This window comes from Anser anser, assembly GCF_964211835.1.
Source record: "Anser anser genome assembly, chromosome: 1".
Lineage (NCBI taxonomy): Eukaryota > Metazoa > Chordata > Aves > Anseriformes > Anatidae > Anser > Anser anser.
The window spans coordinates 103,558,822-103,585,528 of record NC_139720.1 but is presented as its reverse complement, the minus strand read 5'-3'; the positions used below and the strand labels follow the sequence as shown (position 1 = coordinate 103,585,528).

Genomic DNA, 26,707 nt, shown 5'->3' with positions numbered 1-26,707 from the left:
ATCTTAAAGTCCCTTCCAACTCGAGCCATTGTAAGGTTCTCTGAAAATGTTGTGGTTCAGATCCTTGATAGTAGCAGTATTTGACTCCTGTAACTTTGAAGAGAATGCCAGAGTTGCTCATTTTTTTTGCAATAACATCAAAGAAAACCTGTAATGAGAAACAGTCCCTGCCCCAACAGCTTGCGGTTCCATTGAACAAGACAAAGGTTGAAGAGACTTCCATGGTAAAGTGAATAGCTCAGAGCTCAGCCAGCTCAGAAGCAAGACTGGAACCACACTGTCAGATTTCACAAGGCTTTGCTGGCAAGCACTGCTGCCTGGGAGGAGTGAACAGGGACGTCTCTGGTTAGTGTGTTGTGCCTGATAATGATTTCAGCAGGGAAAGGGGGCAGATATATAGTAGGGGAAGTCTTACGGAAAGAGCAGCTCTAAGAAAACAGAATAACTGGAGATAGCTGGCAGCAATTTTTCATATAGAATCATAGAATGGTCTGGATTAGAAGGGACCTTAAAGATCCTCTAGTTCCAACCCCCCTGCCGTGGGCAGGGACACCTCCCACTAGACCAGGTTGCTCAAAACTCCATCCAACCTGGTCTTAAACACTTCCGGGGATGTGGCATCCACAACTTCTCTGGGCAGCCTGTTCCAGTGCCTCACCACCCTCACAGTAAAGAATTTGTTCCTTATATTTAGGCTAAATCTACCCACTTTGAGTTCAAAGCCATTACTCCATGTCTTATCAACATAATCCCTCTCCTGCCTTCTTGTAAGTCCCTTTAGGTACTGGAAGGTCACTATAAGGTCTCCCAAGAATCTTCTCCAGGCTGAACAACCCCAGCTCCCTCAGCCTGTCCTCATAGGAGAGGTATCCCAGCCCTTTGATCATCCTCATGTCCCTCCTCTGGACTCACTCTAATAGATCCATGTACTTCTTGTGCTGGGGTCCCCAGAGCTGAACGCATTACTTCTGGTATGGTCTCACAAGAGCAGAGCAGAGGGGGAGGTTCACCTTCCTCAGCCTGCTGGCCATGCTCCTTTTGATGCAGCCCAGGATATGGTTGGCTTTCTGGGCTGCAAGCACACATTGCTGGCTCATGTTGAGCTTGTTGTCAACGAACATCCCCCAGTCCTTCTTACCAGTGCTGCTCTCAATCCATTCTCCACCCAGCCTGTTTTTGTGCTTTGGATTGCCCTGGCCTCGTTGCAGGACCTTGCAGTTGGCCTTGTTGAACGTCATGAGGTTCTCACAGGCCCACCTCCCAAGCCTGTCCAGGTCCCTCTGGATGACATCCATTCTCTCCAGCATGTGAACCACACCATTAAGCTTGGTGTCATCTGAAAACTTCTCAAATATGATGAACAGTGACTTAGCAACTACATCTGCCAGTTCCCTCAGGATCCACAGATGCATCTCATCAATTCCCGTGGACTTGTATATCTTTAGCTTCCTTAGATGGTCTTGAACCTGATCTTCTCCTACAGTGTGTGGTTCTTCATTCTCCCAGTCCCTGCCTTTGCCTCTGGGGCTTGGGCTATGTGCTTGTAGCTCTCGATGGTGTAGACTGAGGCAAAAAAAAGTCATTGTCTTCTCCATATCTAGGTTTCCCATCTCCTTCTGGAGAAGGCCCACAATTTCTCAAGTTTTCATTTTATCACAGATGTACTTATAGATATCCTCAGTAAAGTGTTTTGTGTTGAACAGCTGCCAGAAACACTTGAAAGGGAACCGTTACCGACAGTAATGACTGCGGGACTGATATTAGAAAGTATATGTGTCAGACTATGGAGTTGGTAAAAGATGCACTCCCTGTCAATGAGACCTCACTGAAGGTTTCTTGGCAGTGCTCTGGCCTTGCAGGATCTCTGAATCTCAATGAGACGCCATGTGTGAAAGGAGAGAGTTAGCACTGAAATTGCCAACATCAGAACAATTAAACTGAAACTGCTGGAGGTGAAATATTTATGTGCTTTTTTCATGGCTTGGCTTTCCACTGACCCCAAAGCCTGTCTTTGTGATTTGTGTTAAGAGATGGGTCATGACAGAAATAAGAACAGAGACCAAGAGTGAATAAGAAACGGTGTTTGAACAGAGGGAAATGTAACAACGAAATAGAGATACTGTGGTGAGGAGGTGGAGGTGCTGTGAGGAGCCTGTGTGTCTTTTATCCTGGTGGAGAACGCATCACTGGAGACCACAAAGGAACGTAGTTAATCTCTCAGTAAAAGAATGGGTTCAGAATAAGAACAACTGTAAGGTACAAGACCAGAGATGTGAGAGTGGAGGAGTATAAGGTTCAAATTGGCGGAAACTGAAGAGAAAAAATGCCAAGCCTGGAACCTCTGGCAAAACTTGCTCTAATGAGAAAGGGTTAAAGTCAGATGTCCAAAATACATGTGCCTATCCAGGGGATTCAAAAGGGGAAGGAACAGGTTGAGCAGGCTTTGTTTCTCACCAATGTGAGCTAAAGCTGACAGATTCTGTCTCTGGTTTTGTGGACTTCCCTGAATACACAAGTGACATCTGCTGAAGTTAGTGCAACTCTTCTTTAGGGCTGAGAGAAGAGAGTCTTGGGAGTTGACACACAACTGAACAGAGTGTATTTTTTCTCCTCCACTTAATTCTGGAGCTTGGATCAGACTGGACTCAGAGCTTCCTCTGTCACTGAAAGTGCTTGGCGTAGATATGAAGCCTTGAACTGAATTCAAAATGCTTTTTGTGTTTATGTTGGCCATACATTCTTCAGGAGATGGCATTGTCTTACTTGTATGCATTGCTACGGAGGGGATTTGTCTTGAGCAAAGTGACTGGCTTTGGAAGTCATACAGCTGAGCAGTTAAGTGCATCTTTTCACTTGGTGTGGAGCCTGATGTCTGTTTGGAGACCTGCAGCTCCAAATGCAGGTTGTTCTATGAATACATTTACTATGTCAAACTTTTTTTTTTTTCCCTGAACCCTTCCATTTCTCAGTCTACCAGACTAAGTTAAAACTAGTCTGTGTCCTGTGTTTGTGGAGATTTTAATGTGCTTTAAATATGGAAAGTGTCAACAGCTACCAGGGAATGGGGATGACTGGGAAAATGTCAAAAGAACAGCTGAAAAAGATAGCTTTTGTTTCTATGTCAAGTCCCCATGTAGAAAGCTTACCTCTCTCCTCTGATTCCCCTGCAAGAGGTTCTCTTGAATTAACCACATATTTATTTATTTTTTTATTGAGCATCTGCCAATGAAAGGAGTTGTATTGGCAATAGTTGCTTGGTGAGGGAACCCACTATTACCTTTCATTTCAGGGCAACTTAAAGTCACACTGCCTGATTTAGTGCCATTCACAGTCTGCTCCTGATGTCTGTCCTACAGTTAGAGGCCAAATGTGAACTCTGTTTTTGCCCCCCTCACAGTTTTTTCTTCCTTCCCATGTTTATTACAGCTCTGAAAATCTGTAGTATGGGTTGAGAGAATTCAAGTAATCTAATGTAAGGATTGAAATGGATGGATGGAAAATGGTACACCATACCCGTGGTTCATATATTCCAAACATTCTAACAAAAATTAAATCTTATACTGGGTTTTCTAAACTTCCCTGTGAACCAGCAATGCTGTGACATGATGTAAGGAGTATACTGTGTCTAGAAATTATTCAAATGCCCAGTATTATATTTTTCCTGAGCTTTTGGTGGGCTATAGAGATGTAAACTAGGTATCTGCTGCTGTCCAATGACATTTAGGAGCACCAAAACCATCTGAGAGCTAGTGTTGTCAACTCTTTTTACAGCTTTACCTTTTGAAATGATAACATTGTCAAGAATTTCATCTTCTAGCTAAAAATAAAAAATAAAAAATCTAGTTATCATGGTTGTGGAGAAGATTTTTTAATCATGAAATCCAAAGAAAACAACAACAAAAAAAGGCTAAAAAGGAGTGTATCATGTAATGTTTTGGTAAGCTGATGTCAGGAAAGTTTCTGGAGACCTCAACCCTTACTTTTTGAACTTCTGAATTTGAATGAATAGGTCTGCTTTATGTTTGTTTTTTTTGGTTTGTTTATGTAATATATACATCATATGTATTTAGCCAACTAGGGCATGGCATATCCACACCTTCTTTTCTTCTTTTTTGTCTAGCTAGTTTTTGACATAGACTACATAGGCCATGCTCAAGTTTATCTTCAGTCCTCCTTTACTGTGGTATTTCTGAGCTTGTCTGACTTGGTGTGTCAGAGCGCTCTCCTCGTTCTCTGGTTTATTGTGGGTTTGATGATTGTTGCTTTTGATTAATTAAAAAAAAAAAAAGCCTTACTGTTATTTTCTTGCTACCCAGCTGAACATGACAGTACACAAAAATTTTGAACACTGTCATTTAACTGGGGAATCTCAGATGGCGGCTTGTGAACATTCTTTGTGGCTCAGATAATGAAACTATTAAAAAGGTAAACAGCTTTGGAATTAAGGCAGAGGAATGATCTTGTGTCCTTAGAAGACATTTGTCTTCTATATGGCTGACTGGAAGTGGCTGTATGATTTGAATTTGCTTTCTGAATGAAAGCTTTTACAGCTCCACTTAATTACTTCAGTCTCCACCGCTGGGGTTATAAGTAGACTGCAATTTATTGTAGTTTTCAAGAGCTAGCAGCTGTCTGTTTAGGTTCAATTGAAAAAATTTCTGCTCCTACCTAGTGGCAGTTTAATAGCCCAAGAATGGTTAAGGATGAAGGGGACAGAAAGGCACAGAGAACTGAAGGGATTTGCCCAAGGTTGTCCTGATGATCAGGAGTAGAAACTGTCCAAGCAACTGGGATTCATAACCTGCAACCTAGTGCCTTTATCCTTTTACTTTATCCTTTTACTCATGGTGCCTTTGGCTCCTGCCAGGATATAATTGCTGAGATTTGAGAGACATTGCATTAAACTGCCTGGCTTCAGGAACTGGTTTTTAGAAGTGCAGTTGATCCTTGAGAAGAAATGTCAGTGTTAAAAGTGGCACCAACTACTAACTCCAAAGCAATGAAACAGCATCTGAGAAAATTTCAGCTCCAATGCTCAGTAATGAATAGATAATGCATCACTGCTTTGCTTTGTGTAGTCTTTCATACAGACTGAATCACTGTATGCATGCTTCAGAAAGTTAAATAACGCTTTCAAAATTAATGACATCAGCAGGAGAAGGAAATTAGGAGATGAAGACACAGGCAAGAGGACAGTTTCTGAGGAGAATTGGAAAGTGATAGAGAGTTAATGAACCAAACAGAAACTGGAGCAGGCTATTGTTTCAGAAGCATTTGTAGAAAAGGTTTCTATCTCCAGCATTAGTAGAAATCAAGCACACGATCGATTCACCTTTTAAGATAAACTTGAAGTAAAACCCCTCCTCACTGGGTATTTTTTTTGTTTCTTTAGTATAGCCTCAGTTTTCTAGAGAGGAGGATTTCTAACTCATGGATGGGATATGTTTGTCAACACAGGTTCTGAGTCTGCTTCTCCACGTGGCACCTTGGAGCTTCTAGCTGGCACCATTACCTCCAACGAGTGGAGCTCTCCCACCTCCCCTGAGGGGAGCAACGACTCAGGGGGCAGCGAGGCCTTGGACAAACCAATTGACAATGATGCTGAGGGTGTATGGAGTCCGGACATTGAGCAGAGCTTCCAGGAAGCGCTAGCCATCTACCCACCATGCGGACGGCGGAAGATTATCTTGTCAGACGAAGGCAAGATGTATGGTAAGGAGAAAGAAAGGACACATCACAGCATTTCAGACAGCCTACCCCGTGCAAGTCAGTTCTACCACTCTATGTTCTGAATGAATTCTTTCTTCTCAATCTACCCCAAGTTGATGCAGTTGGTCACTTCAAGGTGTATTTAGGAAAATCCACAAAGATTTTAATTAGCGTAAGTTTTTAACATCCTGTACACATGTACATGTGCAAATCAGAAAGAATTAGAGGTTGGATGTCTTTTTCAGGGGAAAGTCAATAAGATAGGTCCCAGAGTTGGGCATGCTGCTGAACTAAATTTTGGGAAGATATGGCTCCATGATGTGACTAAGTCTATCTTTTAAGGTATCTCTCACTGCTGTCCCCAACATTCTTGTTATCCTAACAGGTAAAGGCTTGTGTGTCTGTTGCTATGAGACAGAAATTCAGCTCCTGAACCTCCCACTGACCCTGTTGGTGGTGTGCAAGCAGCTACAGTTAGTTTTTCTAGTTATACTTCTGAGATCTTAAGGACAGAAAACAGACTCTTTTGGATGCTCCCTTTCATTGCAGTTAGTCGTCTTTCAGTTCTGGCACGAATGTCTTTCACCTGTGAGTTGTTCTCAGCCAGCTAGCTAGTTACCCAGTCCTGAACACAGAAGCGCTGGCTTGCAGTTGCAGCGGAAGTCAACTTCTTAGGTAGTAGACGTGATTTTGAATCCATTTTTTTTCGACCTATTCCACAGTTAAACAATATTTCTTGATTTTTCTCCACAAAAAAGAAAGTCCAAGCTGCATTCTCTACCTCAGAGTTTTGGAAGGAGCCACCCGGTACTTCTATGACTAAAAAGCAATACTCGGGTTGAGAGTGCGTGGTTGTTTTTAGTTAAAAGTCCAAGGTTAAAACTGTGCGTTAGCAAGGATCTTATGTAAGACAGACCTCTCTCTGCCCAGTCAGTGTTTTCTTTTTTCCTTTACAATTGAATCTGTGTCTCTTTGCAGACACCACCATGGGAGTGCCCTGCCCTGAAGTTTCATATGGAACACTTCACAAGTCATTCTGCAGATTTCTGTCCACCCATCAGGCCATTGTTCTTTGAATTAGGGATTAGATTACCCTCATTAAGAGGGCATGGGTGGGATTTTGTTTACACAGCCTTATCTGCAATTTGTGTTTTTAGTGGTTACATGCATCATTGTATCTGTAACAGAGCAATGTATGTTGAGTAAGACTGATCACCCTAAATTGCAATGTGTCAATATTCTGATGTAGACATCCATTCCTGACCTAGGTTGGCACTACTACTGTTATGGTTATGCCATGGAACTGCCCAAGGAACTGATCCATAATAATAACACAAAGAAAAAGGGAGAAGAAGTGAACTTCAATTTGCATAGGACTGCTGATATGTTTCATTGCCCAGCCACACAATTGCTTGTGATGATATTTAGAGAAAGAATGAGGATCTATAATTAAGGTGAGGACAGGACTGCTGCTTTCAGAAGCAATGCCTCCTTAAAATGTTATTCAAACTAAAGTCTTACTTGAAAATCCATCCCATGGTGCTTTATGGTAATGAAACATAGATTAGAGACGTGTTCCTTGCTGCTGTAAGTCTGTGCTGCTTTTCATGACAGATGACTTTTAAAATTACTGGTGAAACAGTTGTGTTAAAAGACTGTCTTCATTCACTAATCATTCTGTGCATAGCCTTTGAACTACTTCAGCTTTGGGGTTAATATGTCAGAGCAGGGAGTGAAATGGACTGGAAAAGAAATGAGAGAGCAAAAGTAAAAGTGAAGTAGAATGAACTACAGAAGCAAATGAGAATAAGCTGGGGTTTGATCTAGCATGGACTGGCATTTTGTGGAAAGTCTCTAACTGCAGTTGTGAGTTGGAGAAGGTAAATAACCTACTTGCAGGGTAAAAAGTTTAGGCTCAGCTCTGGGAGATGAAATGAACAAATTTTCTCCAACCCCTCGCTCATTACTCCAAATAGGACAGTGTCCCTGCTTGCCTTCAGTGCACCTGTTCCCAGCATGGATAGTTAGTTCAATGAACTCCTGACAGACGCCTAGGCTCGGATTTATGCCCTCCTTTGCTTACTAGTCTCTAGGATCCATGCCAAGGAAGCAGGGCACAGCCTGGGATCTATAGAAAGATATGACCGGGCAGGGAGAACAAATATAGTCCCTGATTTCATCTTCTCAATGCTTGTGAGCCAGGTCACAGAACAGGACAAGCTGTAGGTGGAGAGGGACCTGCCTCCAAGGGAAGGTTGTTTAGCTGTCCCATGACTGATTTGCACATAACACTTCTCCCGTCTCATTCAGTGCGTTACAGAAAACTGCATATATGCGTTCTCCTTGAAAAATGGGAACAACAGGGTGATGGGATATCCCAAGTTGGAAGGATCTTAAAGTCCAAGTTCTGGCTCCACACAGACAAATCTTTTCATTGTTTCCCAGCAAGGACTGGCTTGTGTGGTACTATTCTGCATGACATTTCATTTCCAAGGATCACTTCTGTGTGTGATTTATATAGTTTTCACCTGGTGGGAGGCAATTTGTTATCAGTTTAAAATTAGTAGCTTTTACCAGTAAACACGTTGAGCAAGCTAAAGTGCACCAGGCCATTATGAAGAACTTGCACTGTTTTGTCTGAATACGTTTAAAATTGCACCAAAATGTGCATTTCAGCTTATACACTGGCCTTGTGGTCATGTTCCCTACCCTCTTCAGAGTTCACATGCTTTTTGTAGCTTTTCAGGTAACATTCCACTTATTGCTGCTGTATGGAATGCATCAAGTGGACATGACTCCTGCTTCACCTGCAAGTCAGTCAAGTTCTTGATGCTTTTGCCTTTTTCTTTTTCTTTCATTATTTTTTTTACCTCCTAGACATGTTGTATTATTATAGGCAGCATCCTGATTGGATAATCCTATACCACAGCAGTGCTCACAATGCAAGCACTCACTGTCTCTACCAATAGGCTCTGCTTACCACCTGCTTGAGGCATGAAAAGCTGCTTTGTCCTGTTTTGTCGTATATGGGATCCTGATATGTTGATCTTTCTATTGACATTAATACCAGTGAGGCCAAGACACCATTAACTGACTGATCTGGTGCCTTCTGGTACCACTAAGGTCTTGCAAAGACGATTCTCATATTAGTGTTTCCTACAAGAATAACATGGGAGTACAGTATTACAAATCTGGCTTTTACATTGTCCATCTATGTTTTTATGTGGGAGAAATAATACCTATATCATTTATACCAAATAAACAATCACATAGTTCAGTGTTAAGAGTCAGTATTTCCTGGTATCTTCAGTAAGGTCTCGAGAAAGAGGAGAGAAAAACCTTAGTACCTTTGTGTGATTGCATGGAGATCCTTAAGAGCGAAACTCTCCCAACACTAATGAGCATGGAGAAATAAAAAGTAACTAGCAAAGTGAGATTTAGTTTAACAAAACACTGCTGAGCTGGCTTAGCCAAACAAACTTCTGAACACTGAACAAACATCTGGCTTAGAGCACCTTTCTGTAACATGAGCTGGAATCGGTGGCTGTTCTGAAGGAAGCAGTAGTTCAGCAGATAGCTTTCAAATGGCTCAGTAACTTCTGTGCTGAGCAGGGTGGAGCAGATAGCTGAGGGCACTCATCTCTGTCTTGTGTCATCTGTTTGTTTGTTAAAGTCCTGATGTGGCAAAGAGAAAATACCTAAAGATGTCCAAAACTCAGAGTCTGCATGACAGGAGAAACATAGTTAACTGTGTTAATAGTTAAAACCTGTAAGAGGCGGTGAACTGCAAAGATTTGAACTTGCAATATGAAATAAGCTGCTATAAAAGGTCATTCTGATGCTGAAAACTACCATATCTCAGGTAGTTCTTCCTACCCCTGTTCTGAAGTGTCTAGGTAAAATTGTAGAATATAGTCTTCATTTCAAAGGAATATGTTATGAGTTAATATTTTTCCCAACCTCAAAAATTAAGCTAGTAAATCTGAAAAACAAACAAACACAAAGAAACATAAAACATATGCTGCCTGTCCCAGTTCATAAACACTTTTCCTCCATGAGTGGAAGGAGGAACATTACAGCAATTACAATTAATAAAATCTTCAAGACTTTTCATACTTTTGAGGTCTTAATACTTTCTTCTGTAGCTAGTTCAGCGTCTTGCTTGGTATTGTTTCAGTCAAAGCAATTGGAATATGCTGAGGATACACTCAGTTGCCACTGAACTGGCTGGCACAGGTAACCGCAAAATTTGGACTTGGTCTGTGATATCTCTCAGAGAAAGAAACTTCTGCAGTTCCTATTCCTACTGTGATTTTGACCTAATGAACCACAGAACGGTCCTTTATCCCACAGTTCTGGTAACAAAATGGAATCTCCCATTTTAAACACTAGAAGGTAAACAAAACGTAGATTCTGTCAGGATGCAGACTTTTCCATCTTGTTTTTTCTGGGGATAGATAGGTATGATGTTTTTGGGGTTGCTTAATAACAAAGCTTAGTTTCACTGAGTCAGTTTTCAACTTTGCTTATGTGTAGTTCTAGTTCTTTGTTGTTAACTAGGTGGAACCAGATTTCTGGAGACTTTTGCAACAAATTAAACTTCTGCTGGAGTTTGTCAAGTTTCTACTTCCATCTCCTTTCTAAGCAGAATTGTGTTTTCTTAATATTAAATTATATGTCAGTTTAACTGTTCATTTTTCCATGTGAACATAAAAACAACTATTTTTTTTCTATGAGTTCCAAGCGTTTCCTGAGTATTGAGATATTTACCACTTTTGAAATGCCTACCAACTAGGAAACTGCTTGCAATTGCAATTAAGAGAACTGATAACACCGTCTGTGGCATTTTTCCTTAACATGTTTGGTGAACAGAAATAAATTAGCAGTTTTATTGTGCCCTACATGTTGTCTGAATGACTGTGACTACTTTCTTTTTCTTCATTCTGCTGTTTAAACAATGGGCACATACCTTTTCATGTCCCTTTATGATTTTAGCAATTTTGTAGTCCTGTTTTTATATGTCAGGCCTAAAACTGAGTATGCTGTGTGGAATCAAGATTTTCTCAATATATCTGTCTGCAGCCACAGAGCTTTTCTCATGTTGATGTAACTTCCTTCATTAGCAACAGTGCACTGCTTTTTTTGGCTCTTCCTTTGGCTTTTTCATTTCTAAATTTCAAATGTTTAGTAATTTTCCAAGATAGAGCTGATCTGTAGCAGTTTACTGTCAACAGTGTAATTCTTCATGTTGTAAATTGCACAGAGTTTAATTCATTTCTAGTTTAGTAAGCCAGTCATATGCTTTGTAGTTGCATCCAATCCTTCTGTCTTGTTACCTGAGAGATGGTTTCAATTTCATTTGTCAGCCTTTTCCCTTGTTTCAAGTCATCATTTTATTTCTGCTGTACTTCTGGATAACTACATGTTTCCAGTTGTTTTCTGAAAAGTTTGGTAGAAAGCCCTAGTGTTTCATTCCATTTTTAAAAACACTATTCCTTCACAATTGAATCCAAATATTTGCTAGTATGCTCTTAAATAAATCTGCTTTTAAATAAAGAAAATATTTGTTTATAACTTCAGGTTGAATCCAAAACCTGGGAACAAAATCAGCCGTGGAAAATGAAAATTAATCAAGTCCAGTGGCTTGGGTTTCTTTTTGCCTGAAAACAAGAACATGTAAATCTCTTCTGGCCAGGCTTTTGCAAACACATTACCAGAAGGATCTCAAAAACATGGACTGAGTTCTAAGAAGAGCAATAAGCATACCAGACTTAACATTGAACTCTGGGAGTTGAAGGGACTGATTTAGGAGGAAAGATTAAAGTAGCTAAATATACATAGCTTGGCTAAGTGATGACTGAATGGTGGGGGGTGGGGTGGACACATAATAACAGTCTAAAAATATTTGAAGGGTGTTAACATTTAGGGGGGAGAGAGGGATTTTATGTGGAACATGTGAGCATGACTAGGATTAATGGTAGAGAAAGAAGGAATATAGGATGGATATCAGAAGAAGCTTCATGATAGCACGGTGCTCAGTACTGAGAGATCTCTTCCATGAGGAGTTAGAATAGAAAAGCTGTTATTTGAGATTTTTTAAATTGTATCAGATAAAACTAGTAAGGAATGTATTTGTAAAACTAGTGCTAAAGTATGCCCTGGTGTAGCAGAGTTTTGTATAAATGAGGCTTGGATTATAGATTGGATATAATTTTATACAGCATTTTAATGCAGGAAGTAGAAAACAGTGGCCATTAATTGGTGATGAAATATTGCTTTCCACTTTGAATATCTGTGGATTTTTTTCAAAATTGTTAGTACTATGTTACATACTGTTCGTGGCTTCATTTGAACCAAAAAAGTTAGTTAGACCAATGAAGGCACAGACTTCTCAAGTCTGCAACAGGAAAAGCAAGCTTCAAGATAAATACAAGGAATGCTTTCTCTGAATTTGTCTTAATTCTGTTGATTATTGAGGAGGATGATGGCATTTCTCAAGCAAGGGTTTGCATCTACAGAGAGCTGATGAGCATCAATGCACAGATTGCACGTGAAAAAATTAGCCTTTTTTCTTTTACAGTGCAAGTAAAGAAAATCTGTCACATGAATGAAGTCTCTCTTATAGGTGTGTCTTAGAGCTGGAGGGCAGGTGTGATGTAAAACTTAGCAAAGCCTTATGTCATATTGCATATCAAAACATCCCTGTACATTTGTTAAGCAAAATGAAGACAAGTCAACATAGACTTTCGAGGTTCCAGCGCCTTAAGGGGTGGCCCCAAAAGGAAGGAAAGATACTTGATCAGAAAAAGACTATTACAGCTATAAAATGAGGAAGCATTCTCATTTGTATAGGATCCAGATAATGAACACAGGAGAACTAGGACCGTGTGTTGGTTTTAACAGTTGCTCATTAGCTAATCCATAACAAACCCTGTATTGTCTGTGTACAGCAAAGATCTGGGCAGCAAAACTGTGAAGGCTGTGTGTAATTTGTACCCAAACAGATGGTCTCACAAGTCTATTGGTCACTGGCAGAGCAGACTTAAACCTCTGGCCTGGGTGCACCTGCTGCTGAAGGGTACGTAGCAGCTGTTCCTCATTTTTGTCACCTTGAACTTCTGACCCATCCTCTGGGTACTCCTTCAAATTCTCTGGAGCTCATTGCATGCACGCATGCAGACACAGTCTTGCTTTATCCCTAGCTTTTTGAACAGGAAATAATGCTGTTTTCATTGAAAACCTTCCACCTAAAATGTCTTTAAGAATCACTCTCTTCCCCAGAGCATGATTTGCACAGTAATCACAAATCCCTTTTCAGGAACTTGGTGTCTACAGACTGGAATGCCAGTCGTGTAACCAGCTCCTGATGAAAGAACACAATAGGAGTAACCCAAACTGTTGATTGCAAGTGCAGGGGGCATAGGCCTACTTCTAATCACAATGGTGTTACAGGGAAACACACGTATGAGTGTGTTATTTAGCACAATGGTATCTGGAACCTTCACTGGGGTTTCTAAGATTTTCTTCAATACGAACAGTGTGTCATCATCTTTACTTGCAGAACTATAAAAAACCTTCAAAGGTTATCTCCTCTGTTCCTGGGCACAGAGGCAGAGCCAGCTCTACTTAAGCTGTTCTTGTGTAGCCCAATATTTTTATGGCTAAAATTGGAGGAAAGTGATTCTAGGTACGGCAACCTTTGTCTACAAAATAAATGAAGCACCTAGATATTTGTGAATTTCCTTCTGGATCCACGTGCATTTTTGGGTATTCCTTGCAGGTTAAATAGATTTGTCAGCCTCCTGTTCCTGCTTTTGTGCCAGTGCCTGAATCCTGGTTGCCCAGCTATCAGGTTACATTATAAACTGTAAGAGAACATGTGTTTAAATAATGTAGAACAGAACTGCTCCAGTGTTAGGTGCAAAAAGAAAGAGGGGGAAAAATCACAAGCCACTGTAAAGAAATGTTATGAGCTTGGCAGAATTCAGCTATTATCCAGACAAGATCCTGGGTAGCTACCCAGAACAAAGCCTTCATTTCTGTGAAGCTTTTCTGTCCATGTTCTCTTATAACCAGCAATGATCAGTACTTAATTTTCACTTCTTAGAGAATGTATTGACCTGATCTATGGAATAATCTGGTGAGAGGGAGTTAAGGAAAAAGGCAAATGCTTTTTCAGCAGTAGTCAGCCATTCAGTTAAGCTCGGCTTCCCAAAACCTATAAACTGATGTCTTAAAGTAATCTTCCACGTACAAAGAACTGGATCCTGGTGTTCAGGTTAGTGAAGCAGCCAAAACATAAGAGCTAAGCTAGACCAGACCAAATGCCTTGAGAACTGAATAGTCCTGTGTTGGTCATGCAGCAACTGGCTGAACAGATCTCACAGATCCCTTTTAGCTCTGATTTCTGTCATGGCTGGAACTCTGAATATTTGATTAGCTTGCCATCTGGGCACATGCGCAAGATTAGCACTTGGGCAGAAATCTGCAAGAAACAGTGTACTGTTGGTGCCAACAAAGGCAGCTGAGTGCAAAAGGAGGAGGACGGGAGGTGCTGAAGTTTTGGTATCCTTTGAGGCAGTATCACCGAGGACTATTGAGAGTTGCTTTCAGATGCCCTTCAGCTATTGGAAGTTACTGAAACAGGCGGACAAAACGTTAATTGACCTAAAAGAGAGTTTAGCTGATGTCTGATTGTGTAATGTAGAACTTGGATTCATGGGAACTAGAGGATGTTGTTATAGTTAAGCATAGGTTTCAGTGCTACCCTCAATGGTAATGTTTTTCTAACAACATGGGCCTTAGTGAGGAAAATATTCTTGTGCCTGTACAACATTGTCATTCTCAGGTGGCCTATGAGACTGAAAGTTTGACATACCTTTCCATGCATGACTCTTATTGGCTCTTTCCTGTGTTACCTGATGCCACACTTTGTGGCATATTAAAGACTCATTACTGTATGTAGCTGCTTTGGTGTGATTTTGGGATTTCCCAGATAAAATCAGTCTAAACGATTTCTTTAAGGTTCTCATCAATCTTAGTTCCTGCCAACTTACTGGATTAGCTTACGTTTCTATGACCTGAGGTGATAATGTGGGAAAACAAAGCTGATGAGGCTGTTCAGCTGATGCACTGAAAAACACCGTACTCAAGGCTGACGGTTGGTACTGAACTGCATAGCCTGGAGCTTCCCATTAGGGTAATGGTGAGGGATTGCTACGTGCATGCATTGCTGCACTCCTTTCCAAGGAATAACCTCCTGTACCTTTGGGGTTTTAATTAGGAGGTACTTTAATTCTGTCTTTAAACAAATAAATAAAGTACAGGAAGAACATTACCCATTCTCTTACCAGTCTATGTTCTACATTTAGGTGGAATACAATTCCAAGCTAGTTTCTCTGCTGGCCAAAATTGTTTTAAGAAGTTCTACCCTGATGCTTACTCTATTCTCTCTGCTGTGCCAGCACGACTGGAAGGAAAAAACAAACAGACAAACAAAAAAAAAACAGCCCACAAAACCCATCCCCACCCCACCCCCCAAAAAAAAAACAACCCAACCCAAACAAACAAATAAAAAACAAACCTCACACACCTAATAAACAAAAACAACAAAATCCAAGGGGGGTGCTTATTTTTTAATTTTGGCAATTAGAGTAGTATACGTCTGCTCCCCCCTTCCATCCTCCTTATTCCAGAAATTTAGTTGGATTCACTGCACACAGGAGATAATGAAATATTTTATGGGCAGAAATGACCAGCTGAGGAAAGGGGAAGCTCTTCAAGTTGAATGAAGAATTTGTTGCTGTAACTACTCACGAGGTGACTGATTTTTCACCTATCTCCACTCATTGTTTGGAACCAATAAGAAGAACTCTGTAATTATTAACCCTCATTCATGTATCTTGCTTGAAACATCTTAAACTGGCCATCAAGGAAGAGCATTTTCTGAATGCAGTTAGCCGTTTTTGTGTTTCTAGGTGCGGATTTAATTTATACAGTGAAAAAGAGAATTGCATTCTCAGCAAAAAGACTTTTGATGTGACGCAGTTTCGTTTTTTAGATTGGTTATTAAATGAAACACTTGAGTTTTATGACCACAAGCAAATTTTCCCTTATATGAGGGGAAGAAATCATATTTTGTCATCTTTGCAAAGTACATTTAGATTCAGAGTTGAAAAGTGCAGCATCTTCTTTCTAAAAGAGTGTATGTCTAATGAAGAGATGATGGTCTAGCTTAACTAACATGTTCTGCCCCAGCAAATAAAGCTTTAACTTCTTTAAAAGTCTTCTTAACGGCTTTAAAAGTTCTTTAACCGGGTTGTTGCACTCAAAGAGTCAACAACTCAGTGTCTAGGTGGAGACAAGTGACAAACCTCAGGAGACAGTATTGGGAATGGCACTATTTAACATCTTTGTCAGTGATATGGACAATGAGATTGAGTGCACCCTCAAAAAGTTTGCCAATGTCACCATGCTGTGTGGTGTGGTTCACATGCTGGAGAGAATGGATGTCATCCAGAGGGACCTGGACAGGCTTGGGAGGTGGGCCTGTGAGAACCTCATGACGTTCAACAAGGCCAACTGCAAGGTCCTGCAACGAGGCCAGGGCAATCCAAAGCACAAAAACAGGCTGGGTGGAGAATGGATTGAGAGCAGCACTGATAAGAAGGACTTGGGGGGTGTTGGTTGACAACAAGATCAGCATGAGCCAGCAATGTGTGCTTGCAGCCCAGAAAGCCAACCATATCCTGGGCTGCATCAAAAGGAGCATGGCCAGCAGGTTGAGGAAGGTGAATTTCTTCCCCCTCTGCTCTGCTCTCGCGAGACCCTACCTGGAGTAATGCGTTCAGCTCTGGGGACCCCAACAAAAGAAGAATATGGACCTATTAGAGTGAGTCCAGAGGAGGGACATGAGGATGTTCAAAGGGCTAGAATACCTCTCCTTATTGAGACAGGCTGAGGGATTTGGGGTTGTTCAGCGTGGAGAAGAGAAGATTCTGGGAAGACGTTATAGTGACCTTCCAGTACCTAAAGAAGACCTACAAGAAGGCAGGAGAGGGACTTTATCAGGGAATGTTTTGCTATGACAAAGGGTAATGGCTTTGAACTAAAAGAAGGTAGATTTTGATTAGATCTAAGGAACAAATTCTTTACTGTGAGGGTGGTGAGGCACTGGAACAGGTTGCCCAGAGAAGCTGTGGATGCCACATTCCCGTAAGTGTTTAAGACCAGATTGGATGGAGTTTTGAGCAACCTGGTCTAGTGGGAGGTGTCCCTGCCCACAGTAGGGGGGGTTGGAACTGGATGGTCTTTAAGGTCCCTTCCAGCCCAAACCATTCAAAAATTCTATGATTCTGCTTCATTTCGGAGGACGAAGGAGCTGAGCAATTTGCACAGTCAAATAATGAAAACAGATACGTCAAGACAGAGCTGAAGATGTGGTAGTACTAAGCACTTCATAATCATGCTTGCATTGATATGATTGCTTTGATTTTTTTTTTCAGAAGGACTAGCTCAGCTTTTTTTCTTGAGTCTTCATCTCAAAATTTTATTGTAGGAACTGCAATGATCTCAGAGATTTTTCTCATGGAAGGTTAAAACAGAAAATTCAAGAATGGTAAGAGTGATGAAACTCCCATCTCACCGCTGAATATAAAGTTCTGTGGTATGTGTAACTGTGCTACAGGAACTCAAACTTGACTGCTAAGCACTGTAATTCTGCAGTGGCAGGGGAGAGATGTCTTCATAGTATAGACCAGTGCACTGCAGTAAGCTACTATGTGTTTTTCTATGGTCTGTTTCATGCAAAGGGATCCCAGTATGATGATCATAACTATATATTAAGTTTTTTTATTGCTTCCTGAGTATGTCTGGATTTAGTATAGAAGTTAGGAAGAAAAATACAGGTTGTTAAAAATTGTGAAAGAAATCTGATCAGAGTTAAGTTTGTTAATATATCATTTAAAGAGTTGTCTGCAACTCCTGTCTCAAAATGAATATGCCACTCTTGAGACTGTACACTGTTGTTGGGGCCAGTTGCCATATGGATTTGCCACAGTTGCAGTCCAGATTAATGGGAAGAACAAGACACCATGCTGCATTACTTGCTCAGTATATTTAATTTATAGTTACTGTTGAAGACTACAGAACAGTGACGAGCAAACATCAGAGTTTAGAGATTAATGGTTGGGAAGTGGAGGATGAAGGGTCCCAGGGAGGGGTGAATAGAGAGATGGTCATTGCATTTTTCTTTTTTTATTGACTTTGGGGATAGCCTCAACTCTGGTATTGAAAGTATGAGTAGAAGCGAGAGCGGAAGCAAAGGGGTGGTGGTGGTGAGGAATTGAGCCTTTCAAAGAGTCTGGGTGCTGAACGTCATCACTGTATTATATATGCGAAATACAAAGACAAAATTCAGAAAGAGGGTGAGAAGCAACTGCAGAAGAGATAGAGTTCAAAGTCTAAAACTTCATAGACAAGCTCACTAATTAGGAGATCTTAAGGTTGAAAACAAGCAAGCTAAGGAATCAAGAAAGATGCGACATTAATGATTGCCAGCAGTCAAGAAAGATAGGAAGGGTTGAAGGGAACCCAGGTCAGAAAAGGAAAGGTCACATACTGCATTTTGTCTAGCTTTGGACAAGTTAGGCTGGGAAACTGGGAAGCTAACAGAAGATTCTCACCAAGTCTTGGGTACGAAAAAATGATTTGTGTCAGAGGGATCTAATAAAGCCAGCATAAAAACTAATGTTAAGGATGATATCAGTAAGAATTGAGTGTTTGTGCATCTTGCTGAGAAGATGGTATTAGCCAACAGAAAGGTAAAAATGTGGTTTTAAAATATGCAGCCCTGTTTGTGTAAAGGCGATGCCCAGGAAGGCATTTAGTGTAGCTGGGAGGAGGAAGCAACGCACTGAGTGGCAGAAAATAAGGCTGTGCAAGGAGGTAGGGACCAGGGCAGAGGCCAGTGGCAGTTAATCCCATATTGTACATGCTCTCATGAACATAATATGATTTTGTCTTAAGTGTCATTCTGGAGTAACTTAAGACTTGCTGGGTGGTTAGTTTTGCTTCATATACATAGAATCACGGAATCATTGAATAGGCTGGGTTGGAAGGGACCTTAAAGTTCATCTAGTTCCAGCCCCGCCACCCCCCCCGCCTCCCCCCCCCCCCCAAGTCATGGGCAGGGATGCCACCCACTAGATCACGTTGCCCTGGGCCTCATCCAACCTGGTCTCGAACACCTCCAGGGATGGGGCATCCACAGCTTCTCTTGGCAAGCTGTTCCAGTGCCTCACCACCCCGAGAGAAGAATTTCCTCCTAACCTCTAATCTAAATCTCCCCTCTTTTAGTTTAAAGCCATTCCTTTTTGTCCTGTCATTGTCTGCCTGAGTAAAAAGTTGCTCTCCATCTTTTTTATAAGCCTCCTTTAAGTAATGAAAAGCTGCAATAAGGTTACCCAGAGCCTTCTCTTCTTCAGGCTGAACATCCCCAACTCTCTCAGCCTTTCTTCATAGGAGAGGCTCTCCAGCCCCTTGATCATCTTTGTGGCCTTACTCTGGACCTGTTCTAACAGATCCACATCCTTCTTGTGAAGTCTGAAATGATAGTTGAGGTGGTTTTCTTGACCTTGCTTTGATTAACCTTTCACTGGATACACCTGGATAGTTGCTTTTTTAGATCTCTTGTCTTTGCTCCACTTCACAGGTAGGTAGGTGTACACAGTAGCTTTGGGATCAGAATAGATATTGCTACCAAGAAGCAGATACTTTCATGCAGTTTCCTTCTGGAAGGATTTTGCAGAAATCATGATGGGTTCTTTGTTCTCATCCATCACAGAAGAGTGCTTTTAGTTCTTCTACCTGTCTTTGACAACAGATGTGCAACAAATATCAAAGCTTAAAGAGAAACATTTTCTGTCTCTTGTACAAGTGGTAATATACCAGTACTAGCAGAAAGCCAGCATGAAGCTTTGAGGGGGTTTGGAAGTGCTTTCTATCTGTGGAATTTCAGTGATTTTTTCCCCCTCTCCCTTGTAATTAGGCACTTCTCTCCTCTTACACTGAAAGGATCACAGGTGTAGAATGGAGAATCAAAAAGTCACTTTACTCACTTCTGTTAGCAGTGTCTTCCTGGTAGCTGCTGAAATGCAATTTCAGCAATTTTGCAATTCAGTGTGAGAGGGAGCGTGAGTTAAATTGATGCCATTAGAAATTTATTTGTGAGGAGTGTGAAATAAAGAACACGACAGAGTATCTCTTTACTTCTCTCTCTCTCTCTCTCTCTCTCTCTCTCTCTCTCTTTTTCATGTCATGCTTCCACGGGGAAGGCTTCGGGGAGGATAAAGAGCTTTTGGGTCCTGGGCTGCAGTTGGTATGTTGGCTAGAGCTTCATGAAACCCAATGCGTGGTTTCGACAGAGGAGGCACAACTGTTGGCAGGTTCTGGTGACCATGGCAGGCCTCAGCAAGAGTTATTCTAAGAACACAACATATGATCAGATTACTGAGGGACACTTTACACAGCTCTAAAAAATGAACCATCCAATGTTTTATGACAGCTCTGCCTGTTGTGGCCAAGTGAGGAGTGCTAGCCTTTGCTTACCCAACAGCCAGAGCTGTGAAACAAATAAAATGCTTGCCATAGGCTATGAGCCTTCAGACTTTCAGTAGAGTAGCACCTGCTTACATCTAACTTCTGATAAACAAAGGACACTTAGGACTTGTTTCTCTTGCAGTTTTGGTTCATGGTAATTTAATACATTCTTGCTGCAGAGATTACTGAGCTTGGCAATTTGCATAATTCCATCTTTAATAATCCCTGTGTTGCTAATGTCTTTGGGGGGGGTTGGTCTGTTCTTTTGCTACCAGTATCTTTATTTTCTTTACATACTTTGCCACCCTTCTTTTTTTCCTGGTTTTGTAGGGACACAATTCTGGAAGAGGAAGTCTTGTATGTTTATATGAAAGGTGGCAAGCAGGAAAGTGAATTCTAAATCTGGAAACTGGGGGATGCATATTTAAATGCTCTCTCTGTAAAGAATTTCTACACCAGCTTCTAATACGTATAATTTTTATAATAATTTCCCTTCCTCTCAATGTTCTCCAATGTAATGACATTGCCTGCTTTGCAATATTTGCTGATTTTGTCAAAGACAAAGAGTTAAATATACACTTTAGGAAACAATTTCCACTTCCAAAGGCTCAACTTCAATTTATTGCCTCTCCAACCCACTTTTCAGTCTCAGCTTCCCTAGTTTTATTCTCTGTATTTATTCACTTAGTCCCTCCTAGTTCCTTTGGTGATGTGGCAGATGGTGCAATTTTTTTCCTCCAGTGCTCCTTATTTCTTACTGTGCCTCTGCTCTTACATGGTTTCTCCTTGGCCTGCAGTTGTTTCAGAGTTGTCCCTGCTCTGGCATGAGTCCTCCATGGGCTGCAGTTGCCTCTGTAACCTCTCTGCCATGGAGCACCTCTTTCCAAAATTACTTTGCCAGCCTTATCCCCAAGAATATCTCCTTCTACATCTCATCCTTTTCTTCTTTTTTTTTTTTTTCTTTTTTTTCTTTCCTCCAAAAGTATCTTTTCACACGTCTCATTTTGCACATCCTCACACCTCCTTTTTGTGGTTCCTTTTGTCTGTCTCCTCTTGTGTCTCCTGCCTCTAGAGGCTATTGCCCTTTCTGAAATGTTTGAGCAAAGGTGGCATGTGGTTCTCTGACTGGTTGAGGTTTTGGCACATAAAGGGATGTTTTCATCCGTTTTGGAGATGGCTAGAATCAACTGTGACTGGCAGAGGGCTGTTGATGGCATTTTCTCACACAAATATAGCCTTGCAGCTCTCTACTATTGAAGCAGAGTAGTGCTCTGACAGACTGGTCAGTTTGTATAATTTATTGACTTCCATGGAATCACAACAAATCTAATCTTATTCTGTACCATCTATTATACCTGTCTGATAATCCGTTAAAATTTAGTTATGCAAGGATGACCCATACTTCAGTAGTGTCTGTAGTGTTTCTATGTGTTCAAATTGTAGTATAACCCAATGTGCATCCTTTTGAATTTGTCTGCATGAAATTCTTCACATCCACTTCTTCTCAAGGCTAGTTTTTCCTCTATCTTCCATTAAATCATTTTCCCTTGTCCCACAACAGGCCATCTTGATGTATATATTTTCCTTCTTGTTTCTTTGTAGATAATGTGTTTTGAGCACCTTGTTCTGCCTATTTCCCACATTTGAATTGTACCAAACCGTCCTGAAATTTTAGATATTCCAATATCTATGGGAGCAGCACCTCTTAACATCACTTCAGTAGTTACTTACCTTGCAACTTGGATCCATGTCCAACACATGGAGACTTTGAAGAACTATAAATATTATTCCGGGCACTAGAGAAAGATGGTCTGGATATTTGTCACTAGTAATGGGTATTAGCTTTGTAAAAATGGTTACATTGGTTGAAAAAACAGCCAGGTGAAATGTAGCAACAATAGCATCTCTTCCCATAAAACTCTCTTGGGCATGTCACTATGCTATGCTGAAACTGGGAACTGAAGAGGTCAGTGATTATATGCTGCGCATTGTGTATCTGGCATAAAAGCAGTTCTTAATTTGTGTATAGAGGAGCTTGAGCTGGTTTCTTGTCTCAGCTACAGACCTGATCCTTCCACAAGGAGAATAAGGAGAACTTTGGTGATAATACCATTAGAAAAAGATTAACTCTGTAAATGTAAAACACTTTCCCATCCCTACCTGTACTTCGGTGAACATGGCCTAAATGCAATCATGGAAATTTGCATTCTTTCTCTGAAATAGACGGAATTAGTAACATTTCCAGTCCTTCCCTAAAGTTTTGGCTGATGAATCTGTAGCACAGAATCCGTCCTTACATTCTTTTTTTTTTTTTTTTCTGTCTTGAGTTACACAAGGATTTAGAGTAAAACCAATGTTTTCAAGGAAGAGTAAACTCTCTGAATAAAAATCACATTTCTTATCACTGCTTGCTTTCTTGATGTCTGTGATGTCCTAATGTACAAGTTTTTCCCATACATTTTCCATAGAAAATAAAATCTTTTTAACAGTTATAAATAAGCTTCACAAGAGCTGTGGCTTTGCATCCCAGTTTATTCTTGTTCCATTCCTCAAACAGTTGCAGCCATATAAGACATTGCAGCCATATACCTCCCACTCCAAATTTTAACTGAGGTACTCTATCACTACTAGTGTGGTCACCACAGCTGTGTTATTTTGCAGAGCCTGCTCTTTCTGTCGTGTTTCCTGCCTTGAATCAGCCTAGAGTTCAGATGTGTAGCTACTGCTTTTCTATTTCTGCTTTTTATTCCTCCATCACACTCCTGCTCAAAAAAGAAAAAAAATAAAAGACAAAAAAATATGGATATTTGTTAAGAGCTGATACATGTGAGCCAGTTTATGGAACTGCATAGTCTGCCTTGTATCTTGGTGTCCATTCAGTTCTGTGGTGATAGCTGTGAATCAAGTCTAAACCTTATTCTCCTGTTCACTCCTGAAGTTGTCAGTAGCGCATCCTTCTGTTTCTCTTCCTGATTTTTAAATTCTGGATCTCATTCTTCTGCAGTTTCTTGCTGTCATTCCAAGCAATTTCAAATTCTGTACTTGTAACTCTGTAGCTTCATGTTTCATTGTGTTTTTCATTCATGTTGCTGATAATAAATACCATTTTCCTCATTTATCACTGTGACTGTCTTTTCTTTGTATCCCTGCACTGGCCTCTCATTTTCCTACACTGCTCATTCCCTTGGCCCTGAAGGACCTATTCTGCCTGTCTCAGCCTGCAATGGCTGTTTGTTCTATATTCAGACAAGGATTTCTTCACATCTTTCAGACAGTGCCCCACATTCCTGCTTATTGGAACTCCCCATAATCTTCCACAAAACTAAGCTTGCCTGTCTCTGTCTTCTCTGAAGAATTTACTGTATCATTTCACACTCCAAAATCCCATGTAACCATTTTCATATATTTACCTATTGTTTGTTTTCTTAGTCTTAGTTTCACAGAATGGCAGAATCATTTAGGTTGGAAGGGTTCTCTTGAGAGATTCCTCATTTACTACAGCAAATTGCCCAAGACTGTGTCCAGTTGGGTTTTGAGTATCTCCGAGGATGGATACTACACAACCTCCCTGGGCAACCTGTTCCAGTATTTGACCACCCTCACAGTAAATAACTGTTTTTTGTTGGTGTCCCCCCCCCCCCCCCCCCCCTTTTTTTCTTGTGTTCAGGTGGAATTTCATGTGTTTCATTTTGTGATCATTGTCTCTTGTCCTGTGCACTACTGAGAAGAGAGTGGGCCCTTCTTCATTCACTCCCATCAGGCATTTATAATCATTGGTAAAACTATCCAAGAGTCTTCTCTAGGCAGAGAACAAGCCCAGCACTCTCAGTCTTATGTGAAAGATGTTTTAGTCCATTAATCTTCTTTCTATCTATCTATCTATCTATCTATCTATCTATTTATTTATTTTTGATGGACCTTTGCTGGACTTAATCCAGTATGTCCATATCTTTCTTGTGCTGAGGAGCCTCAAACTGGACACAGTACTCCAGATATCTCCTCAGCAGCACTGAGAAGAGGGGAAGGATCACCTCCCTTGACCTGCTGGCAATGCTCTTCCTAATGCAGCCTGGGATGCTGTTGCCCTTCTTAGCTGTAGGGGCACATTCCTGCCTCACATTCAGTTTGTTTTCAGCCCAGGTCCTTTCCTTCAAAGCAACTTTCCAAATTGTCAGTTCCCAGAATATACTGATACTTAGAGTTATGCAGAATTTTGCATTTCCCTTTGTTGGACTCCATGAGATTCCTGTTGGCCCATTTCTCCAGTCAAGGTCCTTCTCCTGTCAAACTCTTTCTGAATAGCAGTGCTGCCAATCTGGTCTATCAGCAACTCCTCCCAGTTTTGTGTGAACTTTCTGTGGTATGTTATGTCCCATTGTCTAGGTCATTAATGAAGGTGCTGAACTGTATTGGCCCAGTACACCACTACAGACTTGCCTCTAACTGAACTTTGTGCCATTGATCAAAATCCTCTGGGTCTGGCTGTTCAGCCAGTTTTCAGCCCACCTTGTCTGCTTACCCAGCTCATGCTTCTTCAGCTTGTCAATGAGGATTTATGGGAGATAGTTTCAAATGCCATACTAAAGTTGAGGTACTCAATGTGTAGCGGTCTCCACTCATCCACCAAGTTAGTCATCTCATTGAAGAAGCTGTGTTGGGTAAGAATGATTTCCCGTTTGTAAATCCATGTGGACTACTTCCAATCACCTTCTTGTCCTTTGTGTGTCTGGAAATGCAGTATAAGGTGCCCCATCACTTCCAGGTATGGAGGTGTGGCTGTCTGGCCTGCTGTTTCCTGGTTCTTCCTCCTTGCCTTTCTGAATGATGGAGGGTGAATGGATTTTTTTTTTGGTTGGTTGGTTGGTTTTGTTTGTTTGTTTGTTTTTTCTGTTCATAGTGGCTATCTTGATCCATGCCTACAGAGTTTACACACTGTGGTAGTAAAATTATTAAGCAAAGTGTTTGATTCTCCTTTTTATCGATAAACTGTATTTTTATTGGTAAGCTATACAGATGCAAGCTGAGAAATAGCATTAGTAGCCCAAAGTTCTGCTTATACTCCTACCGTGTGAACTAATCAGTACCTTCCTAAAATCCCTGCACTAGCAATCTCTATAGAAATAAAAAGAAAAAAGGGGAAAAAAAAAACACAAAACAGTTTCTCTAAATTTTATTTGCATTATTTCTCTGTTTCAGGCCGAAATGAGCTGATTGCCCGCTATATTAAGCTGAGAACAGGGAAAACACGCACAAGGAAACAGGTAGGTGTAAAGTTTTGGGGTTCTTTTGGACCACTACACATATTGTAGGCTTATGAGAACAAATTCCTTGCTACTCGCTTGCTGTTAGTTTCTAGCTTTTGTGGAAATAGATGGTTGTGCTGAGCTGGTTAGTAACAATGGTGGTAAGAGTCAGCTCAGGCATTTGATAATAGGACTGTAGCACTCCCACCACCCATCCACATCCTGACCCACAATTCTCACCTCCCACCCACATTGTGACCCACAATTATTTCTGCTGTTAAACAGTGTGGGATTTTATTCGTTCATTCGTTCATTTCAGTGAACATCAGTGGAGGATTCTTTGTTCAGGAAGATTCTTTGTCACAAATAGACAGCAATGGTGATTTTGAAAACACATGGCACATGGGATGAAAAAGGCACCTCTGTGTTTTAGGAATGACAGTACAGGCTATGCTGGACAAAGCACAGAGCAACATGGACCTCCTTTGGGTAGGGGGTTTATAGCTGATCTCCAGAAGTTCCTTCTAACCTAAACTATTCTATGATGTGTTTCAGCCCAGATTCTGAGAGTCATTATATAGTAGCCAAGGGTATGTAACATGGGTTTCCCTTCTCCCAAGAGGACGCCAGGATGGGGAGTAAAGAGATTAGAACTCTTAATCCCCAGATTTATGGTTGGGTTGGGTTGTTCGGTTTTAGAAGAGGTCTCTGGTTTAATAAAGACATTTGAATTGGAAAAGGCTTTATATGGCTTGTCTCTGTTGATAACCCACCTTACTTCATGACAATTATGCTCAGAAAAACATTTCATTACTACCTCAACCCCCCCTTCCTCCACAAACCTAAATAACTCCCTATTGCATAAGATGCATAAAGTAAACTGTTTACTTCTGCAAGCAGCTACCAAATGCTCCTCTGGAATGAAGATGGATTTTGTCTTTCAATGCAGGTATCTAGTCACATCCAGGTCCTGGCAAGGCGGAAAGCCAGAGAGATCCAAGCCAAGCTCAAGGTATTATGGGTATCCTTTTAACATATCATACAAGCCCCCTGAGTCAGCCATTCCCTCATCCGTTCCCTCTTTGAATAGCCTCAGAAAAGGCTGAGATTAGGCACTGAATTGTGGTAAGCTGGAGAGGAAAAGGTACTTCCCAGGA

The 26,707-nt window shown here is 41.0% G+C and overlaps 1 protein-coding gene across 3 annotated transcripts in view; it reads left to right on the top strand.

Annotated features, from left to right (window-relative positions):
• Window positions 1-26,707, top strand: part of TEAD4 (TEA domain transcription factor 4) — a 59,776-nt gene that overhangs the window by 9,911 nt on the left and 23,158 nt on the right. For 2 of the 3 annotated variants that reach the window (XM_083825087.1, XM_083825088.1), the window contains exons 3-5: window positions 5,458-5,712; window positions 25,504-25,568; window positions 26,500-26,562. In XM_083825087.1, coding sequence (XP_083681213.1) covers window positions 5,706-5,712; window positions 25,504-25,568; window positions 26,500-26,562 — 135 coding nt within the window. In that variant the 5' untranslated portion in view covers window positions 5,458-5,705. The remainder of the gene's footprint in view (window positions 1-5,457; window positions 5,713-25,503; window positions 25,569-26,499; window positions 26,563-26,707) is intronic. The other variant, XM_083825089.1, reaches the window with a different exon arrangement.